Genomic DNA, 20,719 nt, shown 5'->3' with positions numbered 1-20,719 from the left:
TTATCTATGGGAAAGAGGCTCAATTGTTTTCCGTGGCGGGGTCGGTGGCCTCGAGAATCTTGGATAGTCGTATACAAAAATGAAGGGGTATCTGCTATTAGATTAGATTTAGTTCAACCAAAGGGACAGTTTGGTTTGGCAAGTTCTAAAATGATTTCCAAATATGGGTAAGTTACTAGCTACTTAGATGTCGATTAACAGCGTAAATTACACCAAGGACGGTGATAGGCACGAGATTTGCAAACTAGGAAAACTTTCAAACAAGCTGCTACCTTTTTCGGAACAAATGCGTTAGGTAAATAAGAATAAGAACGACTAAGCGTTTACGAATGAGTAGAAGTTAAGGAACAACATCAATGAAACTTAATTGACATCGTAAGTACATTAATCAAGTTTAGCATCGGGCCAATTAGTCGATTCTTCAACCCCCCCAAAAAAAAGGGTAGTCAATTCACCTTAATATATAATTTGATAAGGACAGTTCTAAGTAAAACAGATCTAAATTCTTAATTAAGTTCTCGAATTATGACATGGATATTGAGTAGAATCACGGTTCTTAACGAAGGTTAATTGATTCCACAGAAAATCGAAAAAAATGGGAAAGTGTAAATCACTAACCACTCCAGCACAACCATAGACCACATCTTAATCCTACACCAATTTAACATCTTTCACATTTCGACTCTAATGCCCCTATCTGCCCATCGATGCATCGCGGTTGGAAATGGCCTTGCTCGCGACACTGATTTTGGGCGTCCTCTTTCTTTTTAACCATAATTAAGGCTAGAAAAATCGAAAACAAACAGAAGATTAATGATTAACATCGCATTTTTCTGGCTCTGAGAATACAAAAAAGATTGCGATCCTTTTCCTTTTCATTTAAGGCATTTCATGATTCAATTACGTGGTTTGGAAGAATCATTTGTGCCTTTCTTGCTTAAGCCAGCAGGTAGGGAAATCTGTAGTATGACTCCCTTTTGCTATAAATACAGAACCAAAACAAAAAAAAAAAAAAAAGAAGAAGGGAAGGTAATAGAGAAATTCAACTGTACTGCACTTTTACTCTATCTCTCGAGAACATCTTAACCTGTTACCGGTCCTTCCGGTATCTTCTGCGACTTCTCAAGTCACGACTACCCTCTCGTCTTCTCTGTGCAGCCTCAAATCCTTCTCTTCCGTTGCAGCCCAGAACCTCTATCAGTTTTTTGTCTGCTCAATCCCTTTGTTTTGCCTGGAGTCGTGGAGGGTTTCTTGCTGCGAATCCGTGTTGAAGTTTACTCCTTTCGGGGCGTTTTCGAGCTCTGGTCATGTCAAATTCCTCACTTTCGCTGGTAAGGTGCGTGCTTTCCGCTCTAATTTGCTTCAACGAGCTCGTTTGTATGCTTTGTCATTGCTTGATTGAGGGCTTCGCTCATGCCCTTTTTCTAGTAGTCCCTCGGACTCCGAAAGCTATAACGAAACTGGCGAAACCCAATAGCGGATTCCGCAGCTGGATTGATTTCGTGCCGTCGTTTCTCGTCGGCTATGGCTTGATTGTCATTCCGGTGGTGTGTGCTTTCCTGATGACATGTGCTGATCTTACCTTACTGTCGATACGAACTTGATTCGCGTGAAAATCTGCCTGGCTGTGCTTTTGATCTCGTCTAGCCTAGATGCATTGTTCTGAATCGCTAAGTAAAGTGTATTGTTACATTGAAGAGGATACCGTGTCGTCTTTAGGGGCTATCGTGGCTCGGTGTTTTAAAAACTAAAGCTAAACTTTATATGTTGTAGGACAGTTTTCATTCTAGGTTCTATTGCAGCGTCGCTGGTTACAGTGATTAATTTAAACTTGCTGTGCTGGTGCTTGGGTGCTATTGGTTTGTAACGTTTGTTATGCTGGGAGATGATCGTTTTGTGCCCGCTTGGACTGTGGTGGAAAGTATGGATCCATATTAAGGTTACGTTTTGTCTACTAAGGGAGATTACTTTCGCAGTTTATTTTCTTTTTCTATGAGCCAGCCATTGTTATATACCAGTTATAAGGGCTTTTGTATCTTTTCATCTCAAGTGGCATACCTCGACTTATTTTTGAGGGAGATAATGCTAGTTTAACAAATTTGAATTTCTAGACAGATACGATCACTGATAGAGTGGAGTTATCAGGTGATCTATTGGATTGTAAATGTTTGCATCCAAGTAGTGTGTCTCCAAACGCCTAGCAAGTCTTTCAAAAAGACTTGGGTTTTGTCAATATCCGAGTTAAAAAAAGGAAAGAGTTATTTGGATGTATTCGTGCCATAAACACAGAAGTACCATTAGATGCTAGAATCAGATTCTTTATAACCTAACACTCGTTTTTCCCATCTCCTTTTAGATATCGTTTTTGAAATGTCTTTCGAAGGATCTTGGATGTCGTTTTTCAGCTTCGAGGTTCAGCCTGGCATCACTTTCAGGTCTGAAGTTATGTTGCAAAGTTTCCTAATCCTACAGTTTGATAGCTGAATCCTCTGTGTCTCAGAGGACTACATTCAAGACTATAACTTGGTGCGCCCTGTTTGATAAAAAAATGGCAGAAATATTTAGTTACACAGCTTGCAGACAGTTGTCCCAATTGCTCTTGTCGATCATCTTCTTTCATGGGTCTGAGTATATCCTCGCAGTCGCCTATCATGGAAGATCAAATGTAACTCTTAAGTCCCTCTTGATCAGCCGAAATTATCTTCTTGCAATGTTCTTTTCGCTGGTGGAGTATCTTCTTGAAGTTTCTGTATTTCCAGCTTTGAAAGAATGCTGGTGGATCAGCAATTTCGGTTTAGCCATGATTGTAGTTGGGGAAATCATTAGGAAGATGGCAATCATCACTGCTGGGCAGGCGTTCACGCATTTGATCAAAATATATCATGAGGATCATCACAAGCTGGTAACTCACGGAATCTATCGGTTCATCCGTCATCCTGGATATTGCGGATTTTTCATCTGGTCGGTCGGGACTCAGATAATGCTGTGCAATCCCGTGTCAACGCTTGTGTTCGCAGCAGTCGTTTGGCACTTCTTTGCGACACGGATACCGTATGAAGAGTTTTTCTTAAGACAATTCTTTGGGCGAGAGTATGAGGAATACGCCCAAACTGTTATTTCCGGGGTCCCATTTGTGAAGTGAGTTCTCCATGTGAAGGTCTCAGGAAAGAGTATAGCATCCTAGATTCAGTTAATATTGTCTAGTGGAGGCCTCTATGTAGCAAATTAAATTGGATTGGACAATGTCGAGGCCTCTATTTGTAGATGAAACTCTTTGAGCCCTTCAGCTACAGATTGGACTATTTATCAGTTGTAAAGCGCAATTTTGCAAATTGTCAAATCATCTTTGCTCAGCATGTTTGTTTTGAAAATTGTTGTGCAAACTTGACAATTTACTACATGAAGACTCATCGTGCTTGTCCTTAGGTATCTCTTATGTAATGGTTGTGTTACATTTTAGAACATGCTCTGTATTGACCTATCAATGTGGTTTTGGTGCATAATTGAGCTTGTCATCCCTCGGTGCTGAGATGGTGGAGTTGTACATGGTCTAAGTTCCAAAAATTGAATCTTCTGTTACAAGATTTTCTTGTTGTTCAATGGTGTCCATTACTCTACAATATTCCCATAGTTGTTATTCTTGCTTATTTGGAGGAAGTAGAAACTCTGTGATTAAATTATCATGTTTGACGTACCATGTGATTAAATTATTATGTATGGCGTACTAATCACTAGATCAAGTTCTTTCGAGGTGTGATTTGAATTTTCAAGCGATTGTCGTTCCTAGAAAGCTCGATGGGATGCCATTGTACAATTTTGGTGAGTACACTATTCTGTGGTTATATATGTATATGACAGAGCTCAAGATGAACAACTAGTCTGTAGCCATGTGCTGGTGGCTTTGTGAATTCCACTTTGAACTGATCGATTGTTTCCTAGCAAACAGAATCCATTCAATTTTGTCTCAGGGATGCACTCAGGGCAAACTATTTTGCATGTAGTAATAGAAAACTATTCCATAGTTGAAGGGCAAAATGATTCAAAAGATCGGTAAGCAGCCGCAGCATATCATTGTGAAATATGAAGATGGAAATTGACAATAACACAGTCTTAACACCCTCCAACAAAAGGAAATAGGTCGAGTCGGCGACGATTTTGCGCGATACACTTGACAATGCGCGATGTCCAGATATCCGATGTTGTCTCCACCAAAGAACTTGCGAGAGCTGCTTCTTTCTCTTTGCCTTTCACTTATAAAAGCAGTCCATATTGAACGCAAAACCTTCAAAATTCCACACGCACCGACCTAAAAAAAACAAAAAAGGACTCTTAAAGAGACATTTGGATGTTGCTCTTGCATTCAAATCTTAAAGAAACATGTAACAAAAATTTAGGTCAGTTTAGTTTGTTTACAATACACATCTTAAAAAATTAGAAATCCGTATTTTCTCGAAGCTCATATCATCATCAGTACTATGTGTGACATTTGCTCTGACTTCTCTAAAACCGCACAATCTATCGAGGTGAAAAGACTCCACTCCTTATTGTGATCTAATAGCTAGCCATGTGCTTGGTGCAGAAGAGAAAACAAATGCTCTACACTACAGCATCTAATCACTGACCTTTTGGTCGCCCAACTTGGCCCAGAATCCCGCCATGGCCCTTGCATAAGGGTCCTATGGAAGAAGCAGGTATTGCTTCCATGTCTATATCAGGGACTTCGAGATCGATCTGCCATTGCGGAGAAGTACCGGGACCTTCTTATAAATTGATTTATACCGAAGAAGGTCGCTTTTGTCGAAGAGATTTTTTGTACTGAATGCCCTTGAGCTGCAGTGCCCAAACGACCCTCAAAGCAACTGCGCTCGACCGTGTCTTAAACAGTGTGACCTTCTCTGCTGTGTCGTTGGTTTGACCATATGATTCTAATCATCTTTTGGAGGAATAAGGGTACTAGAAGTGCCATAATTTTAGTCCCGCACTTACCTTAGTGCCAAAACTTCTCATTGGATCACTCGAGTGTCAAATCGGAGAAAAAACAACTGTTTAAATGCCTCTAACCGACAAATTCCGAAAAAAAAGAAGTCCCGTATAATCAAAAGAAGCCTTCAGCCCGACATCACTTTCAGATCTGAAGTTATCCTGGGATGATTCCAAATCCCACAGTTTGATTGCTGTATCCTCTGGGTCTGAGAGAACTACATTCAACTCAAGACTACAAATGGATGCGCCTTGTTTGGTAAAAAAAATGGCAGAGATATAATAGTTACACATCTTGCAGACAGTTGCCCAATTGCTCTCGTGTCTTTCATGGGCTTGAGTATAGCCTTGCAGTTGCCTTTCATGGAAGATCGAATGTGACTCTTAAATTCCTCTTCATCAGCAGAAATCATCTTCTTGCACTGTTGTTTTAGCTGGGGAGTATTTTCTTCATGTTTCTTTATTTCCAGCTTCACAAGAATGAGGGTGGATCAGCAATGTCGGCTTTGCCACGATTGTAGTTGGTGAAATCATTAGGAAGATGGCAATTATGACTGCCGGGCGGGCGTCCATGTATTTAACTCGAATCAATCATGAGGATCCCATAACTCAAGGAGTCTATTAGTTCAACCATCAACCTGCGTATTTTGAATTTTTCATCTGGTCGGTTGGGACTCAGATAATGCTTGCAATCACAATCCTCTCTCAATGTGTGCTTTGGCCGCAGTGGTTTAGCACTCTTCGCAATTATACTGCATGATAAGTTTTTTTCCTCGCACTTTTGTTCTAAGCTCCGACATTGTGTCTACTGTCATAAGATTTTGCTGCTGTTGAATGATGTTAGTTGACTGTACAATATTGCCTAGTTGTTATATCGGTTTTCTCTTGGTTTTCTTGCCTGTTTGGAGGAAGTAGGAACTATGTGGAGAGATTATCATGTTCGACATACTAAATCACTAAATCAGGTTCTATAATTGCTGTCGAGGTGTTATTTTGATCTTCAAGCTATTGTCGTCGCTAATGTGATGTCATTTTACACCGTTTGGTCGGCACACTATTCTGTTTGTAGCTTTGTAAATTATACTTTGCAACTGTTTCAACAGATCAGTAAGGGCGCAGCATATCATTCTGGAATGTGAAGATGAAAATTGACAGTAACACAAGTCTTAACACCCTCTCCCACAAAAGAAAATAGGTCAAGTCGATGACGATGATGTTGCGTGATGCGCTTGACGAAGAGCAATGAACTTGGGGACGAGCTTGTCATGGGGTGGCCAACAATCTTTGATTACTGGAGCATCTGAGAACTCCTCCAACCATGCAAATAGAAGTGGAAACCTCTCACCATCAACCACTTTGAAGCTGCACATCTCCTCAAAGACTCTGTTTAGATTGGCCAACCATCCGAGTGCGATGTCCAGATACCCGATGCTGTCTCCGCCGAAGAACTTCTTACCTTTAAGCTCTTCTTCCAGCTTCTGCAGGTGCTCACTTGCCTCTGCAAGGGCTGCCTCTTGCTCTTTCCCTTCGCTCATTAGAGCAGTCCTCATTGATGGCATGACCTGCAAACCCCCCACCCCACCCATTGGATGTTATGTTTGCATCCCAATCTTGAAGAAACTTAAAGAAACATGTCATCAAACTTTTCTGTCAGTCTAATTCCGAGTTTACACTATTTCGGTGAGTAGTTTCGATTCGAATAGACTTTTGGAAGCTCGTATGATCTATCATATGTGTAACATCGTCTCCGACTTCTGTTAAACTGTATGATCGGATGAAGTCAGCAGACACGACTCTTGCCTGTGATGAACAATGATCCAGGTGCACAGTGCACAAGAGAAACAAATGCCGTATGGCGCATGATCGATTTACCTTTTCGTCGCCAAATTTGGCCCAGAATCGCGCCGTGGCCCTCGCAAAAGGATCCCGCGGGAGAAGCGGGACTTGCTTCCATGTCTCATCAAGGTACTCGAGAATTACGAGGGACTCTGAGATCGGTCTTCCGCTGTGGAGAAGCACCGGTACCTTCTTATGAACCGGGTTATACCGGAGAAGGAGGTCGCTTTTGTTGGAGATGTCTTCCAGGACGGATTCGTATCGGATGCCCTTGAGCTGCAGTGCCCACACGACCCTCAAAGCAAATGCGCTCGACCACGTCTTGAATAGTGTCACTTCCTCTGACATTTCGTCGGCTTGATCATGTGATGATCCACTTCAACCTTCGAAGGCACCCTTTTTAACATAACAAGCCTTCTTGTCCTTAACAGTCATCTTTGACAGATGCTTATTCTTCGCCGTACCTGGTCTTGCGAAGATTCTCCTTTTGTCCTGATTGTCTGCATTGGAACCACATGGATGGATGTCATGCTTTGTCCTTCTTTATTTTATGTTTTCTAGTTTCTTTTTCTATAGGCTGGCCTCGTGTGTTCCCAATGTTAAAGTGGCATTCCTAGAAAATTTTTCAAGGACATAATGCTAGTTTTAAAGAATTTTAATTGCTTGGCAGAGTTGTTGCACTGGACATGCGCTGCATCCAAGCAATGTGTCTACAAATGCCAGCGAACTTCATCAATAGGACTCTGGTTTTATTTATCAGCAAGCAAGCACAGCATATCATTCTGGCATAAGAAGATGGAAAATTGACAGTAACATGAGTCTTAAAACACCCTCCAACAAAAGGAAATAGGTCAAGTCGATGACAATCTCGAGCGATGAAGTTGACGGAGAGCAACAAACTTGGGGACGAGCTGGTCATGGGGTGGCCAGCAATCTTTGATTACTGGAGCATCTGAGAACTCCTTCAACCATGCAAACAGGAGTGGGAACCTCTCACAATCTACCACTTTGAGGCTGGATGTCTCCTCCAAGACCCTGATCAGATTGGCCAACCATCCAAATGTGATGTCCAGATATCCGATGCTGTCTCCGCCAAAGAATTTCTTCCCTCTAAGCTCTTCTTCCAGCTTCTGCAGGTGCTCACTTGTCTCTGCAAGAGCTGCTTCTTGCTCTTTGCCTTCGCTTAAAAAAGCAGTCCACATCGATTGCATAACCTGCAAAAGTTCACCCCCAAAAACAGGCAGATTATCACGTAGATCCGCCAGTTATGTTTGCACTTCAATCTTGAAGAAACATGTAATCACAATTTAGGCCAGTTTAGTTTCGAATATACATTGGGGACACAACTCTTTCTCGCGATCAACAGTTATCCATGTGCATGGTGCACAGGAGAAACAAACACTAAACGGTGTCTGATGAGTAACCTTGTCGTCGCCGAATCTGGCCCAGAATCGCGCCATGGCCCTTGCATGAGGATCCTGTGGGAGAAGCGGGTGTTGCTTCCATGTCTCGTCGACGTACTCGAGAATTATCAGGGACTCCGAGATCGGTCTTCCATTGTGGAGAAGCACCGGCACCTTCTTGTAAACCGGGTTATACCGACGAACAATGTCGCTTTTCTCGGCGACGTCTTCCAGGACGGTTTCATATTGGATTCCCTTGAGCCGCAGTGCCCAGACGACCCGCAAAGCATAGGGGCTCGACCATGTCCTGAACAGTTTCAGCTCCTCGGCCATGTCCTAGGTTTGATCATATGATTCACTTCAAGCTTTGAAGGGACCCTTTAACATGGATGTCTAGCCTTGTTTTTTTTTTTTTTTTTGGGTGACTATCCGGAGGCCTTGAGTTTATCGAGATATGTTGCAGAGAGATCATAATTTATGAACTTGAAGACCCGTTTTGTACTTACTACTTGGATTAATTGATAGAGCCGAAAAAGGCCGTATCCACAAATTTTCACCTGAATGACAAAATTTCACCGCTTATTGAATGAGCCAAGTACCCATAAACTTTTAGCGGAGGGACAAAAATCTGGTTAATTTTTGGGTTAATATCATAAAAAATCTTAAATTGATAAATTTGTGATAAATTTACCCTAAACTAATTTTTTGATCATCAAAAATACCAAATTAGTATACCTATGGCGAATTTAACCTTCATATGTTTCCATTAAATTGGGTTAACAGCACAAAAAAATCTAAACCGGTACATCTTCAAATTAGTACACCCGTTAATTGCCACGTGCCATCCACTTCCGTGATTTGACAGGAAAATTTAACATAAACTAACGGAGGATAATTTGTCAAAGGTGTATCAATTCGAGATTTTCAGCGATCAGAAAATTAATTTAGAATAAATTAATTATAGACATATCAATTTGGAATTTTTCGTAATATTAATCTTTAATTTTACTGTCCATGCAAACTAAATGGCGTCCGACGTAGCTGATGACACTAACATGTAAAAACAGACCATCAGTATGAGCTAAAAAAGACAATACCCATCAGCAAAAATCCAGATCACATCGTTTCTGATTCCTCTGGATCAATTCATGACTAATGTCACTTCACATTTCAGGAGAATAGAGGGAGGCGAGGTTTCGGCCATCCGTGATCTGGACTCGTCTGCTTCATCCTTCAATCTTTGCCTCGGGATCTTTTGAGAAGTTGGGATACTTTATAGTTTATCCTACAATCAGAAGTTAGGTTTTTTAGGGATTTGGCTGACGGAAAAATGAGAAAAACAGGGAATACATAAAAAAAAAAAAAAGATAATAAATTTGCAAAACGTTTCTACTTTCCCAGAAGCTTAAAGCAATCATGGTGGTTAGTTTGTTTTAAGTCCGATATTAGTTTTCAAATGAAACTGAATTTCATCTTCCCACACATTTGGAAAAACGGATACCACAAGTGTTGTAACTTTCGTGCGGCGCTCACTTGAATGACATGAATTTTTTTCGATTACTCGAGTGTCATAATTTGCGTGCAGAACTCATTTGAATACCATACAACTTTTCAATTGATCTCTTGATTGCCATGACTTTTTAAAATGTTCACTAGAAAATGTGATGCCACGTCGGTGTCACTCAATTAATCGATTGAAAATTATGACACTCAAGTGAATGTATTATTTTAAAAGTTATGACACTCAAGTGATCCAAATAAAAGTTATGGCTCTCAAGTGAGCGCCATACTTACGGTGTCATTATCCACACAAGTCTATCTTTAAAGTGCAATTGGGAAGGGAATAAATTCATTCAGAGTTTCTGCAATCTCATTACAATAACTACATATAGGAGAAAGATGAGTAACTGTCATAACTGAAGAATGGGGCAAAAGCTTCATGGAGGAGTAACGCACACAAAAGGAGGAACGAAACAATCACCGAACTGATCTGAGCTATGAAACAAATGATTCATGCCCTTCGTGGATTCATCGTTTTTTCCCCAAGCTACAATATCACGAAGACATGGTGGAATTGAAATCCTCCATTATTTGGTCCATATAGTCGCTCTTCCAGCAAGTCCAGCCTTGAGAACCTCAAGACACGGACAGATAATAAAACCAAGGGCTGTAAAAGGGCACTCTCAAGAGTTCCACACTCCTGCCAATGTGAGAACCGCAATTCTAAGAGAGGGAGACGGCGATGCTCCCTGAATATACAATTTCTTCGCCTATACAGCCACGAAAATTATCCTTTTACTTCGTGCACAGCATGATGCTAGACATTGCTTGGGATTGGCATGTCAAAGGATGTCAAAATTTTGGGTACTAGGAAGGAAGGGCAAATCACTTTCAACCATCATACAAGAGTGACCCAGAAAAACTGAAGGTAAGCACCAAATATGCCGAATTTATTTTGGGGAATGGAATTGTCTTCCAGAAGAAGATTTATCCAACACGGTTGCATGCATTTTCGCATCTATATCTATATACTTATCACAGATATGACCATACATGGAAATTTTCTAGGTAGAAAATGCATGCACTTATCCTCCACTAATAATTTTGAAGATTCAATATCATGAAGTCTCTTCTCATCCCCAACCAATTCTTACATTAAGTTCTATATATCATATGCAAGTGCACAGTCTTACTAAACATCATTCGATTATCGTGTAATTTGTGGAATTAAGAGGGCATGTAGGAAGTAAAGACCGAAGCGAGTATATGAGCAGCATGAATTGAACAATATCCACCCACCAATTGGAGAATCAGTATGAGTAATAACTCTTCCTCCTCAAGAAACTAAGAGCAACAGCAGATCTGAATAAATACCTTCTCACTCATATTTTATTTGATTCTGGGGTTGAGAGAAAAATTCTTTGGCGTTGCGAGCCACCTCTGCCTCCAACATAGCCTCCAACACAATGTCAGATCCTTTTACGTCGTCTGCCCAATATTAGAGATCAGCTTAGGCGACACAATTTAAGCAGCATATGACCAGAACAACTCCAATATTTCTTTCTTGATTAGAACAAGTCTTCAATTTATCCAGGAGGCCAGTAAAAAATTCCTTCAAATTCATTGCCCAAACCCCTGACAAAGGCCATAGAATATTATACAATGACTGAACCTGACAGATGTGTTACCTTTCCGCTTTGGCAATAAACCGGCAGTTTCAGCTGACACGGGCAAAACGGTAGGAATACCGGATTCATCATCAACGCTGTCTGCCTTAGTACTGCTTTGTGGTGAACCAGACCTTATGGCCGGTGATTCAGCCAACTTCTCATATGTTATTGCCTGGCTATGCATATTAGTTAGGTCTAATCCAGCAGCACCAAAATCCTATAAAAAGTTCAATACTTCAGTGCCAATTCAACGCGGCGATAAAAAATGATGAAAACAAAAATATGGCCAGACAAAACCTTTGTGAAGTTAGTCGTCTGTGTATCTCCTTCGGTAGGTGCCTTGGGCAATTTGTCACCTATATACCCAAAGAGAGAAAACATGAGAAGCAGAGATGCGTGATAATTGTAACAATCAGCTTTCAGCAAACAATGACAAAAAAATTACCACTGCTAATGGAGGTGTTGCTTGGATCATCCACCAGCCTTCGAGTCAACGGGCCAGGATTCACGAAAGATATGCTTCTGACTTCATGGCGTATGGCTTCCAACTGGGCTATCGTGTCCTGTAGCTCCTTGTGCACCTGATTGTCCAAGTAAAATGGTAAGCGAGCGAAAAACATCCTAGCCAAAGTAACAACCGAACAATTCCACTAAAGATGATCCGACATCCTTCAAAATGGTATTTTTTTCAGCAATCTAGCCTCTTTTTCACAAGCTCCAGTTTATGCGCTCGATGCTAAACTGGACACTTCAATTCAAGTTCAAAAACCCAACCGTATACCGCTCAATCAACAGATTGGAACTCCTAGTCTTTCGCACGATGTACATCGGCGAGCAATTCCAAATGTCTTATCGACACTTCGATTGACGGTCTCTACTGTCAAACCTCCCAAAAACTATATCGCGGATGAGAAAAAAACGAACGCATAATTGCTATCTATCGAACCATTAATCGATGCAAAATCTCACTGGAATGCGTGACGGAGACAATGGTATGGACGAGGAAAAGGAACAACCTGACGGGCTTGAGTCTGCTGCATGACGGAATCGAACTGCCCCCGGGCTAACTGAACGTATCCGATGGCTCGACCCGCCAACCGGCCCGCGGTTCTCGCTATGATCGGAAGGTCCTTGGGTCCTGTCAACAGTTCACCGCCGAAAACTCAACTCATCGCGTCACCCGCAGAAACGGAGAGGACGAACGTAAAAGCATTGCGCGCATATGGATGTGTAAAAGAGAGAGAGAGAGAGAGAGACCGATTAGGGCAGCGGTTGCTCCGATCAAGAGGAAGAGCTCGCCGTAAGAGAGTCCCAACATGTCGCCGTTAATGGTCGAGGGGTCGTCAGCTTCCGTCACTCCGACGTCTGTTACTACGAACTTCAGGAGAAGAGGAGGGGACAACCCGGACAAGGGTGGGGTTCGAACGAGCACGTGTCGGGTACCTTTTTTCCGGGTCGGTCAATTGGGTAATCGGTTCAACCCATGGGCCGGCTTGAGGCCGCACGTCCAACTAAAACAGTAGCTGTAAAAATAAACTAATGGACTTAGCTTATAATATTTAGCACTAGAAAAATTAACCGACACCCATGTTCGAGAACACCCAGACCCAAAATCTAGTTTTTACGTCGAACAACCAAAATCTTGTTTCTAAAATGAAGATCATATAGAAGTTGACTTCTGACTTTTGAGAACTGCAAGATTCATACAAAAAGTGAAATTCATGTGTTACTTGGCAACCACGCTTCGCACTCAATATAACGGTCCCTTTGATTGGGGAAAAACTTCATGATAAAGGAAAATCCTTTTAAAGAAATCATTTTTCAGGTAAATGACTAGTTTTTTTTTTTCGGTTGTGATATTCGACCAAAATGTCTTGTTGTGTTTGAATCTTATGACTTTATTCGAGGCAAAAAAAAAAAAATTCAAACTTTTAAATGTTTTTCATTTTCATTTTTTAGTTTTTCCCTTTCTTATTTTTTCTTTTCTTTCTTTTACTGCAGGCCACGGCAATGGCTGACGACCAGCCACGGGCGAGAGATAAGCTAACCGGCCGCGGGCGAGGTCGAGGCCTCCCCAGAGAGAGACGACTCGACCTCAGAGAAGAGCCGATTGGAGAAGGTGTGTCAATCGAACAAAGAGCTTTGGCGTCGGAGCATCACTGGTTCTGAATTCACGAAGACTTGTGCCTTCTTTGGTCCGTGCTTAGGTGCGTGTTCCAACTTTTGGTCATCCCCGTTGCCGATTTATGTTCTAGAAGCAGAGGGAAGATGGAGGTGTTCGGTGACTCGCCGATCTAGCGAGGGATGAGCTCCCTCGAGGATGGCGAGATTCGGATCATCAGAATCTGGTAAGGCCGAGCTAGTCCCTCGTCTATGGCCAGTTGCCGGCCGTCGTTGTGGCGGCGATCGGTAGTAGAAGAAAGAAAAGAAATTTTTTTTTTATAAAAAATTAACAAATAAAATATTTGTAAATAAACTATTTAGTATATAACAATATTCGAGATGAGCAATTTTGAAAAATGTTTTCACCTCTTTAGATTTAGAAATTCACATTCCTAATTTTATGAATGAATTTTCCGTTGCTTGGAAAGTATAACCATCTTCGACGAATTGAACGAGTGAAAGTCCAGAAAATTAATTCCCAAAAAACACTTTCACCGAAACAAACGCACCCTAAGATGGAACCTATAAATTTCATTTCCATGAAGTGGTTACTAATGGCTCTCTCAGTTAGCCTCTAATCTTTTTGTCTTTCAGTTATGTTCACTAATCATTTGCCTAAGTATGACAAATATCCCCGGAGAACGTTACTTTTTTTCCAAGTGGGGGAGCTCGTGATAGATGTGACGAGGCTTGTGCTCGTTTTCTTCCCTTATCAAATGCTCCAAAAATGCATCGCTCAGTTTGCTCGTGCCCTGTTATTGTGTCGGCTAAAAGGAATGGAGGAGGAAAATCATCAACGCATTGCCATTAGAAGCTAAAAGATGAAGATTGGGGCATGATGATATGAAGTATCGCCCCCTTATTCATACACCAACTGAGGAAGAGAAGGACCCGCGATCGCGATAAATGGTAAGATGCACACGAGCAATAAAAGCTTTTCTCTATATCCCCGCTCTAGATAATTATCCAAAAAATCATAAACCTATTGTGCAGTGAAGCCAATTCAATCATAGACCTTTCAATTGTGCCGATTTTATACTAAATCTTCTGGCGAATTGTTAATTTAGCCTTGAAAATCTTTCGTTTGTGCTAATTTAATCCTAAATATTTTGACATTTTGACAATTTATTCCTAAACCCGTTATTTGGATAGTTGACCGGAAGGACTACACGGATAAATTGTCAAAAGATTTGAGATTAATTGGCAAATTGTTAAAAGATTTAAGACTAAATTGATAAATTGTCAAAAAATTTAAAATTAAATTGACACAATTAAAAAGTTTATTACAGAAAAAGACTTGTTGCACAATTTTTCCTATGGTGCCCCGCCTCACCATTACTCGGGTCAACAACCCCGTCACAACCTTAGCAAATCACCCCACGAGCCCTAGAGCGAGAATCCCAAAAGAAGTGTTAGGCCACGACTTCTCTCTGGCCTTCATGAACAGCACCCTCGCCCAGGACACCCACACTTCCCAGGGCATCCTCTTGTCCCAGGAACTCCCCCACCCCAGCAGCAGCCTCAGCCCGGCCTCCGCCTCCCTCTCCGCCTCCTCGTACCGCCCTTTCCCAAGATATAGCTGCCCCAGCACCACCCGCGGCTCCCCGACGAACGGGTTCTTCTCTACGGTTTCCCTCAGGCTCCGCTCCACCGCGTCGTAATGCTCGGCCCCTCCGAACTTGCTCATGTCGCTCACTGCTTCCCAGTACTTGTCCCTCGCCTCGATCTGGTCCCTCGCGCTGAGCACCCGCGTGCAGGACTCGAACACCGGCGGCACCACCAGCTCGATGTCCTCGTCCCGCTCTGCTGATGGCGGCTCGGAGTCGGCGTTGCCTTGGCTCTTCCTCTTCTCCAGCGTGAAGATCTCTTCCTCTCTCACTACGAGCATGTAGATCGCGCCCATCCTCGATACTGAGTTCATCCAGAGCCCGGGCTTCCCGTCCCCTGGCCACAGTGCCCAGAAATTGTTCCCGGTGAACTCCAACCGCCCGTCGCTGTTCTCCAACAGCATGTCCTGAAAAAGTAAACGGTGTCAATTTCTCATCAGAACAAGATTACCGACAGAAACTAACAGCAATAGTAACGAATAATCCGAGTATGATGACATGAACATGACAACCGTCACCTGAAACCCAAAGAACTGGTCGCTGAAATCAGCCATGGTCATCATCAAGAAAACCGCCCCCACCCTCCTCGAAACGAGCACGTCCTCTCCCGTGTCTACGTGCTTCACCCTTATCCCCTCGGCGGGCAACAGCGACTGGACCTTCTGCCGCCACGCCTCGTCGCCTCTGAACACTCCCTTCTCCTTGGCGTTCCGGAGGGACGTCTCTGAGAGCTTCAGGTGCTCGATGAGCTCCGAGTCATCATAGCGGAAGAGCAGGTCATCGAGGATAAGGGTTGGCCTGTGGACGGTGCAGAACAGGTGGATGAGGCGCTCAGTGGCATTGCCGACGTGGCTGCGGACGACGTCACGGCCGGCGTTGGGTTCGAAAATGGCCAGGTCGACGTAGGAGTTGGAGTAGGCAGAGTGGTAGAGGCCGCAGAGGGAGACGGCGTCAGGGGCCCCCCAGAGACGAAGGATGCGGTACATGGCGAGGAGGTGGTCGAGGAAGCGGCCGTTCTTGTGCCAGCACTCCCCAGCACCGGCCGAGCGGAGGGTGGCCACAAGGGAGGGGAGGCGTGGGTCGACGACCTCAAGTTCGCCGCGCAGGAAAGGCCGTGCAGCGTGGAGGAGGGCTTGGAGGTCGGTGTTGTTGGGAGGAGAGAGAGATTGTGGTGGTGCAGTGGAGGCCATAGTAGGGTGTTGGTTTAGAGAGAGAGAGAGATGTTTGTGGACATATTGTTGATAATTCATTATACTTATAGTGAACAGAAAAAAAGGTGTTGGTGTAAAAGAAATTTATGTATCGATGACAATGACAATTTTGGTCGAATGCCAAATTTAATCTAACTTTCTCCTCCCCCCACCCCCACCCCATTTTCTTTATGCAAAATTTAGGATACGAACGTGCACATAGATTCACAAGATATGAGAAGATGTGCCAGCATGGGTTGAAAATCCACAATTTAATCCACATTCAATGAAGTTAGTCAAATATAGGTTACTCAAGTTTTAATAAATGAGTCGTTGATAGGTTTGAGTTGAAAACTTAATTATATGTGGGTTGTAAACGAGTTTAAAGACAAACTCATTTTGGTCGGCTAAGTGGTTTTTGTAATTATCGCCCTGACTCTATTGACCATTTATTTTTTGGTTGTAGTATTACAAATGCCCTTGCTCTATTTTGGTCGGCTAAGTGCAACTTTGCTTGGCATAATGCTTCTTGGCAAGACAACCTTAGGTGGGTGATGAAGCACTTTCGGGGCCACCTCTTTTATCAATGCATTGCAAGATTCTCATTTGGCGCTCTTTGCCATGTGATTTGGACGGAACGGAATCACATCCTATTCCGCAACAAGCAACTTAATTTGACTGCCATCAAGGAATGTCTTCAAAAGGTGGTCAAGGATAAGGCTACCACCTTCAGACGTGTTGACGACATCCCCGTAAATCGAATAATGCAGATTTCTTGGGGCATCTCCTCCGCGATTTTTGATTGATTTTTGGGAAGTTTGTCCTTCCTGTTATCATTTTGGACCATGGTGCTTGGTCTTTATCTTATACAGCTACTTGCGTCACTCTTGTACAGGTTCTTGTATAGTCCCCACAGTTTGGTCTTGGTTGTTGGCCTCTCTGTGGCTCTTGTCTAGTTAGATTTTTCTACCCGAGCTGCCCTTACGCTTTTAGCGACACTCCGGTGGTGTGCGGCGGAGGTTTTGTTTTGTAATCTGCGCTTTACTCAATATATATCTTACCTTTACCAAAAAAAAAAAAAAAAACTCATATTTTTACTCATTTACAATTCATTTAGTTTATAAATGTCATTAATTGAGTCAACTCATTCGCGTGCTTCTGATCTTATATGCTAAGAACACCATAATTCGGTGATTATTTCTAACCTAATCACGCCAGCTATACCGTTGCGAGAGTGGAGACTACGTGGTGCATTAAAACTAATCCCCCAGTTTTATGCATGTTCTTTAGTCGTGGCGATGTATGGCCTTCCTCAGTCAGTACAAGTTGCTTTATTATTTGTTATTATCCCGTGGCTTTGATAGGTCAGATTCATCATCATTCGACAGCATGCTCCCACCATTTGTACATTACATAGAATAGACCCAAATAAAAAGTTAAACTAATAGCGTAAGAAGGAGAGGGAAAGAAGTGACTGCCAATCCCTCATTTTAGAATGTTCTAAATTTTAAATTACATGTTGACTTTGAAGAGAGACAGATGCAGCCTACAACTTTGAATCAGTCTTAAGTACTGTGCTGTTCAAATTAGCTATAAAAAAAAAAAATCAAATGTCGAGATCGAGATATAGAGAGAGAGAGAGTTGGTAAAAATGTTTACCGAGACAGAGAAGAAAATTGTCTCAAAAATATTAAATCTATTATACTGTGGCAAGCAGCGCCTTGTATTTTCCGCTTCCAATTTCTCGGATTGCATCACTGATAATTCTTCGCATTTTTTATGTTGGAAAATCTTCGTCCGCCCGTCGTTGGATTTTTAACAATATGGGTCAGGGTTTGGGTTGGGTCCGGCATGACTTGCTAGATTTTTATTGGGTCAAAACGGTTAAATGGATCAATATGGGTCTGATCATTTTCGACCCCGCCCAAATCCAATCCGATTCGCCCATTTGACAGGTCTAAATAGGAGAAACAAAATCAATAGCAGTGTGCATGAAATGTAAAGAATATGTACTTCTTTATGGAAGCAATGAACTCTACTAGTTCCTAAAAATATTAGTTTTGATGCAGAATTTCATTGTTCCGTGCCCAAAACACATGTTCTATCCTTCCCGACTAATTGGTAGTTAAGAAGTAACTGACCTTCCTCTACTCAATTATATCGTTAACAACAAACGAATGCACGAACGAAAAAATATCGTCATCGTTAACAAAAATGTTTAACATGGAATAATGATGAAAATATTTTTTGTTGAGTAATTTTACAGCAATATAAATAATTATTTTGAGGAAAATGTTTATCGAATAATTCATTTTTTAAATGAACAGGGCCCATATGTCCAGCTCAGGCAGAGGAAGAGGTGATTGGCCAACGGCAGTCATCTTTCTTTTCGGTATATACAATTCAATCGGCACTTGGAAATTCGTAATAGGAAGCACACTCTTTGCAGCATGTGATATGATCTGCTTGTGAATTAAAAAGCACCTTAATCGGGAGCATCCTTTGGAACTTCTACACTAGTCATACTATAATATTGAGTATACCTGAACATGTCCTTAAAAAGGCTTAATGAAAAACAGTAAGATTTACTTCCGTAAGTCTTTCTGGTATTTTCCCTATGGAAAGAAAAAAATAATATGCTATGAATTGAGGGGGAGGGGGCGGCTTGGAGGTCGACCTTGGACCGACATTAAATAATTCTATATGTTTGCAGCCCGTTGGGAGATAGAGGGAACCATTACTAATTTGTAATGATCTCTAGGTATTTCGTAACCATAAAGCTCAGAGAGGATCACCCCCGAGAAAGAGGTGATTAGTCAACCGCAATCATCTTTCTTTTTTGCGTATATAATTGAATTGGAATTTAGAAATTCTTAATGGGAAGCACATTCCATGCAATATGTGATATAATCTAGTTGGGGTCTGGCTTGGGGCCGACGTTAAATAATTCTAGAAGTTTGTAGCCTGCTCCATTGGGAGACAGGTGGAACCATTCCCAAATTGTAATGATCTTTATGCACTTTGTAACCACAAAGCCCAGAGGGAGTCACCCTCGAGAAAGAAGTGATTGGTGAGCTGCAGTCATCCTTCTTTTTGCATATATAATTCAATTAGCATTTAGAAATTCATAATGGGAAGCACACTCCATGCAACATGCCAACATGTGATCTGATCTGCTTGGGGGGCTACCTCAGACCTACGTTAAATATTTCTAAAGGTTTGCAGCCTGCACCACTGGGAGACAGGCAGAACCATCCTTAAGTTATAATGATCTCTAGATACTTCGTAACCACGAAGCCTAAAGAGAGTCGCCCCCGAGAAAGGGGTGATGGGTCAATAGCAATCATCTTCTTCTTTTTTTTTGCACATATAATTCAATTGGTATTTACAAATTCGTAATGGGAAGGACACTCCATGCAACATGTGATACTGATCTGCTAGTGAATTAAAAAGCACCGTACTCGGAAGCATCCTCTATAACTTCTACACTAATCGTACTGTAATATTGAGGCCAGTTACGGAGTTTCGGAGCTTCCGATGATCATGGAAGTCATCTGCAAACCTCAGGTCCTGTGTTCAAATCGCTAGGTGACTCAAGGAAACCTCGAAAATTAACTGCTTGTTTTTTGTAATACGAGCTTGACAATGGAGGCCACAAAGAATGGAAACAGTCACTGGACTCTTTCCTTCTTGCATACATGACAAAACTCCGAATCGCTACCATCTTCGCGAGAGGTTAAAGGAGGGGATGGCAATCACGTTTTGTGCTGGATCGATGAAGTCTGGATTTGAATCGAAGATGGCCTGACTGTCGCAGCAACAGCAGGAATGCGCTTGCAGTAGTGAACCTACTTCTCTCTACCTTGTGTACTATCGTTACTCTAAAACTAGGCTCATCTTCCGTGGCGCGACGCTCATCGGACAAGATGCACATAGTCAAGCGAAGCACATATTTCAAGAGGTGAAACAAAGCACGGACTATCTCGCTAAGATCAGAAGAAGTCGGCTGGATTTCGAGCTGAAGATCAACCTGATACAACTCTAAATGAGGTTCTACTTCTACTACTATAGAGATCATAAGCTAAAATATACTTAAATAGAACTACTGCAATATGAAGACCAAAGAGGTAAAAAGAGATATAAAGATAACCATATTGGATGCCAGAATCTGATTACACAGTCTTTTCCCATCTCCTTTCGGATGCCATTGTCGTAACGTCATTCGGAGTATCTGGGATGTCGTTTTTCCATTTCGAGGTTCGGCCCGGCTTCGATTTCAGATCCGAAGTAATGGGAGAAGATTCCTAATCCTACCAAATCCTACCAAATCCTACCAAATCCTAAAGTTTGATAGCTAAATCCTAGGGGTG

The 20,719-nt window shown here is 42.1% G+C and overlaps 5 protein-coding genes across 9 annotated transcripts; 1 reads left to right on the top strand and 4 right to left on the bottom strand.

The window, feature by feature from the left end:
- Positions 1-1,018: 1,018 nt before the first annotated feature.
- Positions 1,019-3,464, top strand: LOC115751004 (protein-S-isoprenylcysteine O-methyltransferase A). 2 transcript variants are annotated; one of them, XM_048279289.1, is made up of 2 exons: positions 1,019-1,331; positions 2,357-3,464. In XM_048279289.1, exon 2 carries the CDS (start codon positions 2,549-2,551, stop codon positions 3,140-3,142), a length of 594 nt encoding a protein of 197 aa, XP_048135246.1. In that variant the 5' UTR covers positions 1,019-1,331; positions 2,357-2,548; the 3' UTR covers positions 3,143-3,464. The 2 variants fall into 2 exon arrangements, with proteins under 2 accessions (XP_048135246.1, XP_030544538.1); XM_030688678.2 differs by having other exon boundaries at positions 1,019-1,336.
- Positions 3,465-5,152: 1,688 nt separating this feature from the next.
- LOC115751022 (probable glutathione S-transferase) lies at positions 5,153-7,200 on the bottom strand. Its single transcript, XM_030688700.2, has 2 exons — positions 6,853-7,200; positions 5,153-6,542 (listed from the first exon to the last, which is right to left on the bottom strand). The coding sequence occupies exons 1-2, from the start codon at positions 7,162-7,164 to the stop codon at positions 6,177-6,179; spliced, it is 678 nt and encodes a 225-aa protein (XP_030544560.1). The 5' UTR covers positions 7,165-7,200; the 3' UTR covers positions 5,153-6,176.
- Positions 7,201-7,577: 377 nt separating this feature from the next.
- Positions 7,578-8,645, bottom strand: LOC115751038 (glutathione transferase GST 23-like). Its single transcript, XM_030688730.2, has 2 exons — positions 8,241-8,645; positions 7,578-8,030 (listed from the first exon to the last, which is right to left on the bottom strand). The coding sequence occupies exons 1-2, from the start codon at positions 8,550-8,552 to the stop codon at positions 7,668-7,670; spliced, it is 675 nt and encodes a 224-aa protein (XP_030544590.1). The 5' UTR covers positions 8,553-8,645; the 3' UTR covers positions 7,578-7,667.
- A 1,404-nt stretch (positions 8,646-10,049) lies between these two features.
- LOC115751017 (sec-independent protein translocase protein TatB-like) lies at positions 10,050-12,796 on the bottom strand. Of its 4 annotated transcripts, none has more exons than XM_030688688.2 (7): positions 12,647-12,796; positions 12,406-12,527; positions 11,835-11,970; positions 11,687-11,745; positions 11,408-11,606; positions 11,094-11,207; positions 10,050-10,586 (listed from the first exon to the last, which is right to left on the bottom strand). In XM_030688688.2, exons 1-6 carry the CDS (start codon positions 12,705-12,707, stop codon positions 11,098-11,100), a joined length of 687 nt encoding a protein of 228 aa, XP_030544548.1. In that variant the 5' UTR covers positions 12,708-12,796; the 3' UTR covers positions 10,050-10,586; positions 11,094-11,097. The 4 variants fall into 4 exon arrangements, with proteins under 4 accessions (XP_030544548.1, XP_048134724.1, XP_048134725.1 ...); XM_048278767.1 differs by having other exon boundaries at positions 10,050-10,546; XM_048278768.1 differs by having other exon boundaries at positions 10,050-10,442.
- A 2,114-nt stretch (positions 12,797-14,910) lies between these two features.
- Positions 14,911-16,377, bottom strand: LOC115750972. The gene is made up of 2 exons (XM_030688611.2): positions 15,678-16,377; positions 14,911-15,566 (listed from the first exon to the last, which is right to left on the bottom strand). Exons 1-2 carry the CDS (start codon positions 16,347-16,349, stop codon positions 14,925-14,927), a joined length of 1,314 nt encoding a protein of 437 aa, XP_030544471.1. The 5' UTR covers positions 16,350-16,377; the 3' UTR covers positions 14,911-14,924.
- Positions 16,378-20,719: the final 4,342 nt, after the last annotated feature.

Source organism: Rhodamnia argentea, chromosome 5 (assembly GCF_020921035.1).
Source record: "Rhodamnia argentea isolate NSW1041297 chromosome 5, ASM2092103v1, whole genome shotgun sequence".
Lineage (NCBI taxonomy): Eukaryota > Viridiplantae > Streptophyta > Magnoliopsida > Myrtales > Myrtaceae > Rhodamnia > Rhodamnia argentea.
This window is presented reverse-complemented; position numbering and strand designations above follow the sequence as displayed.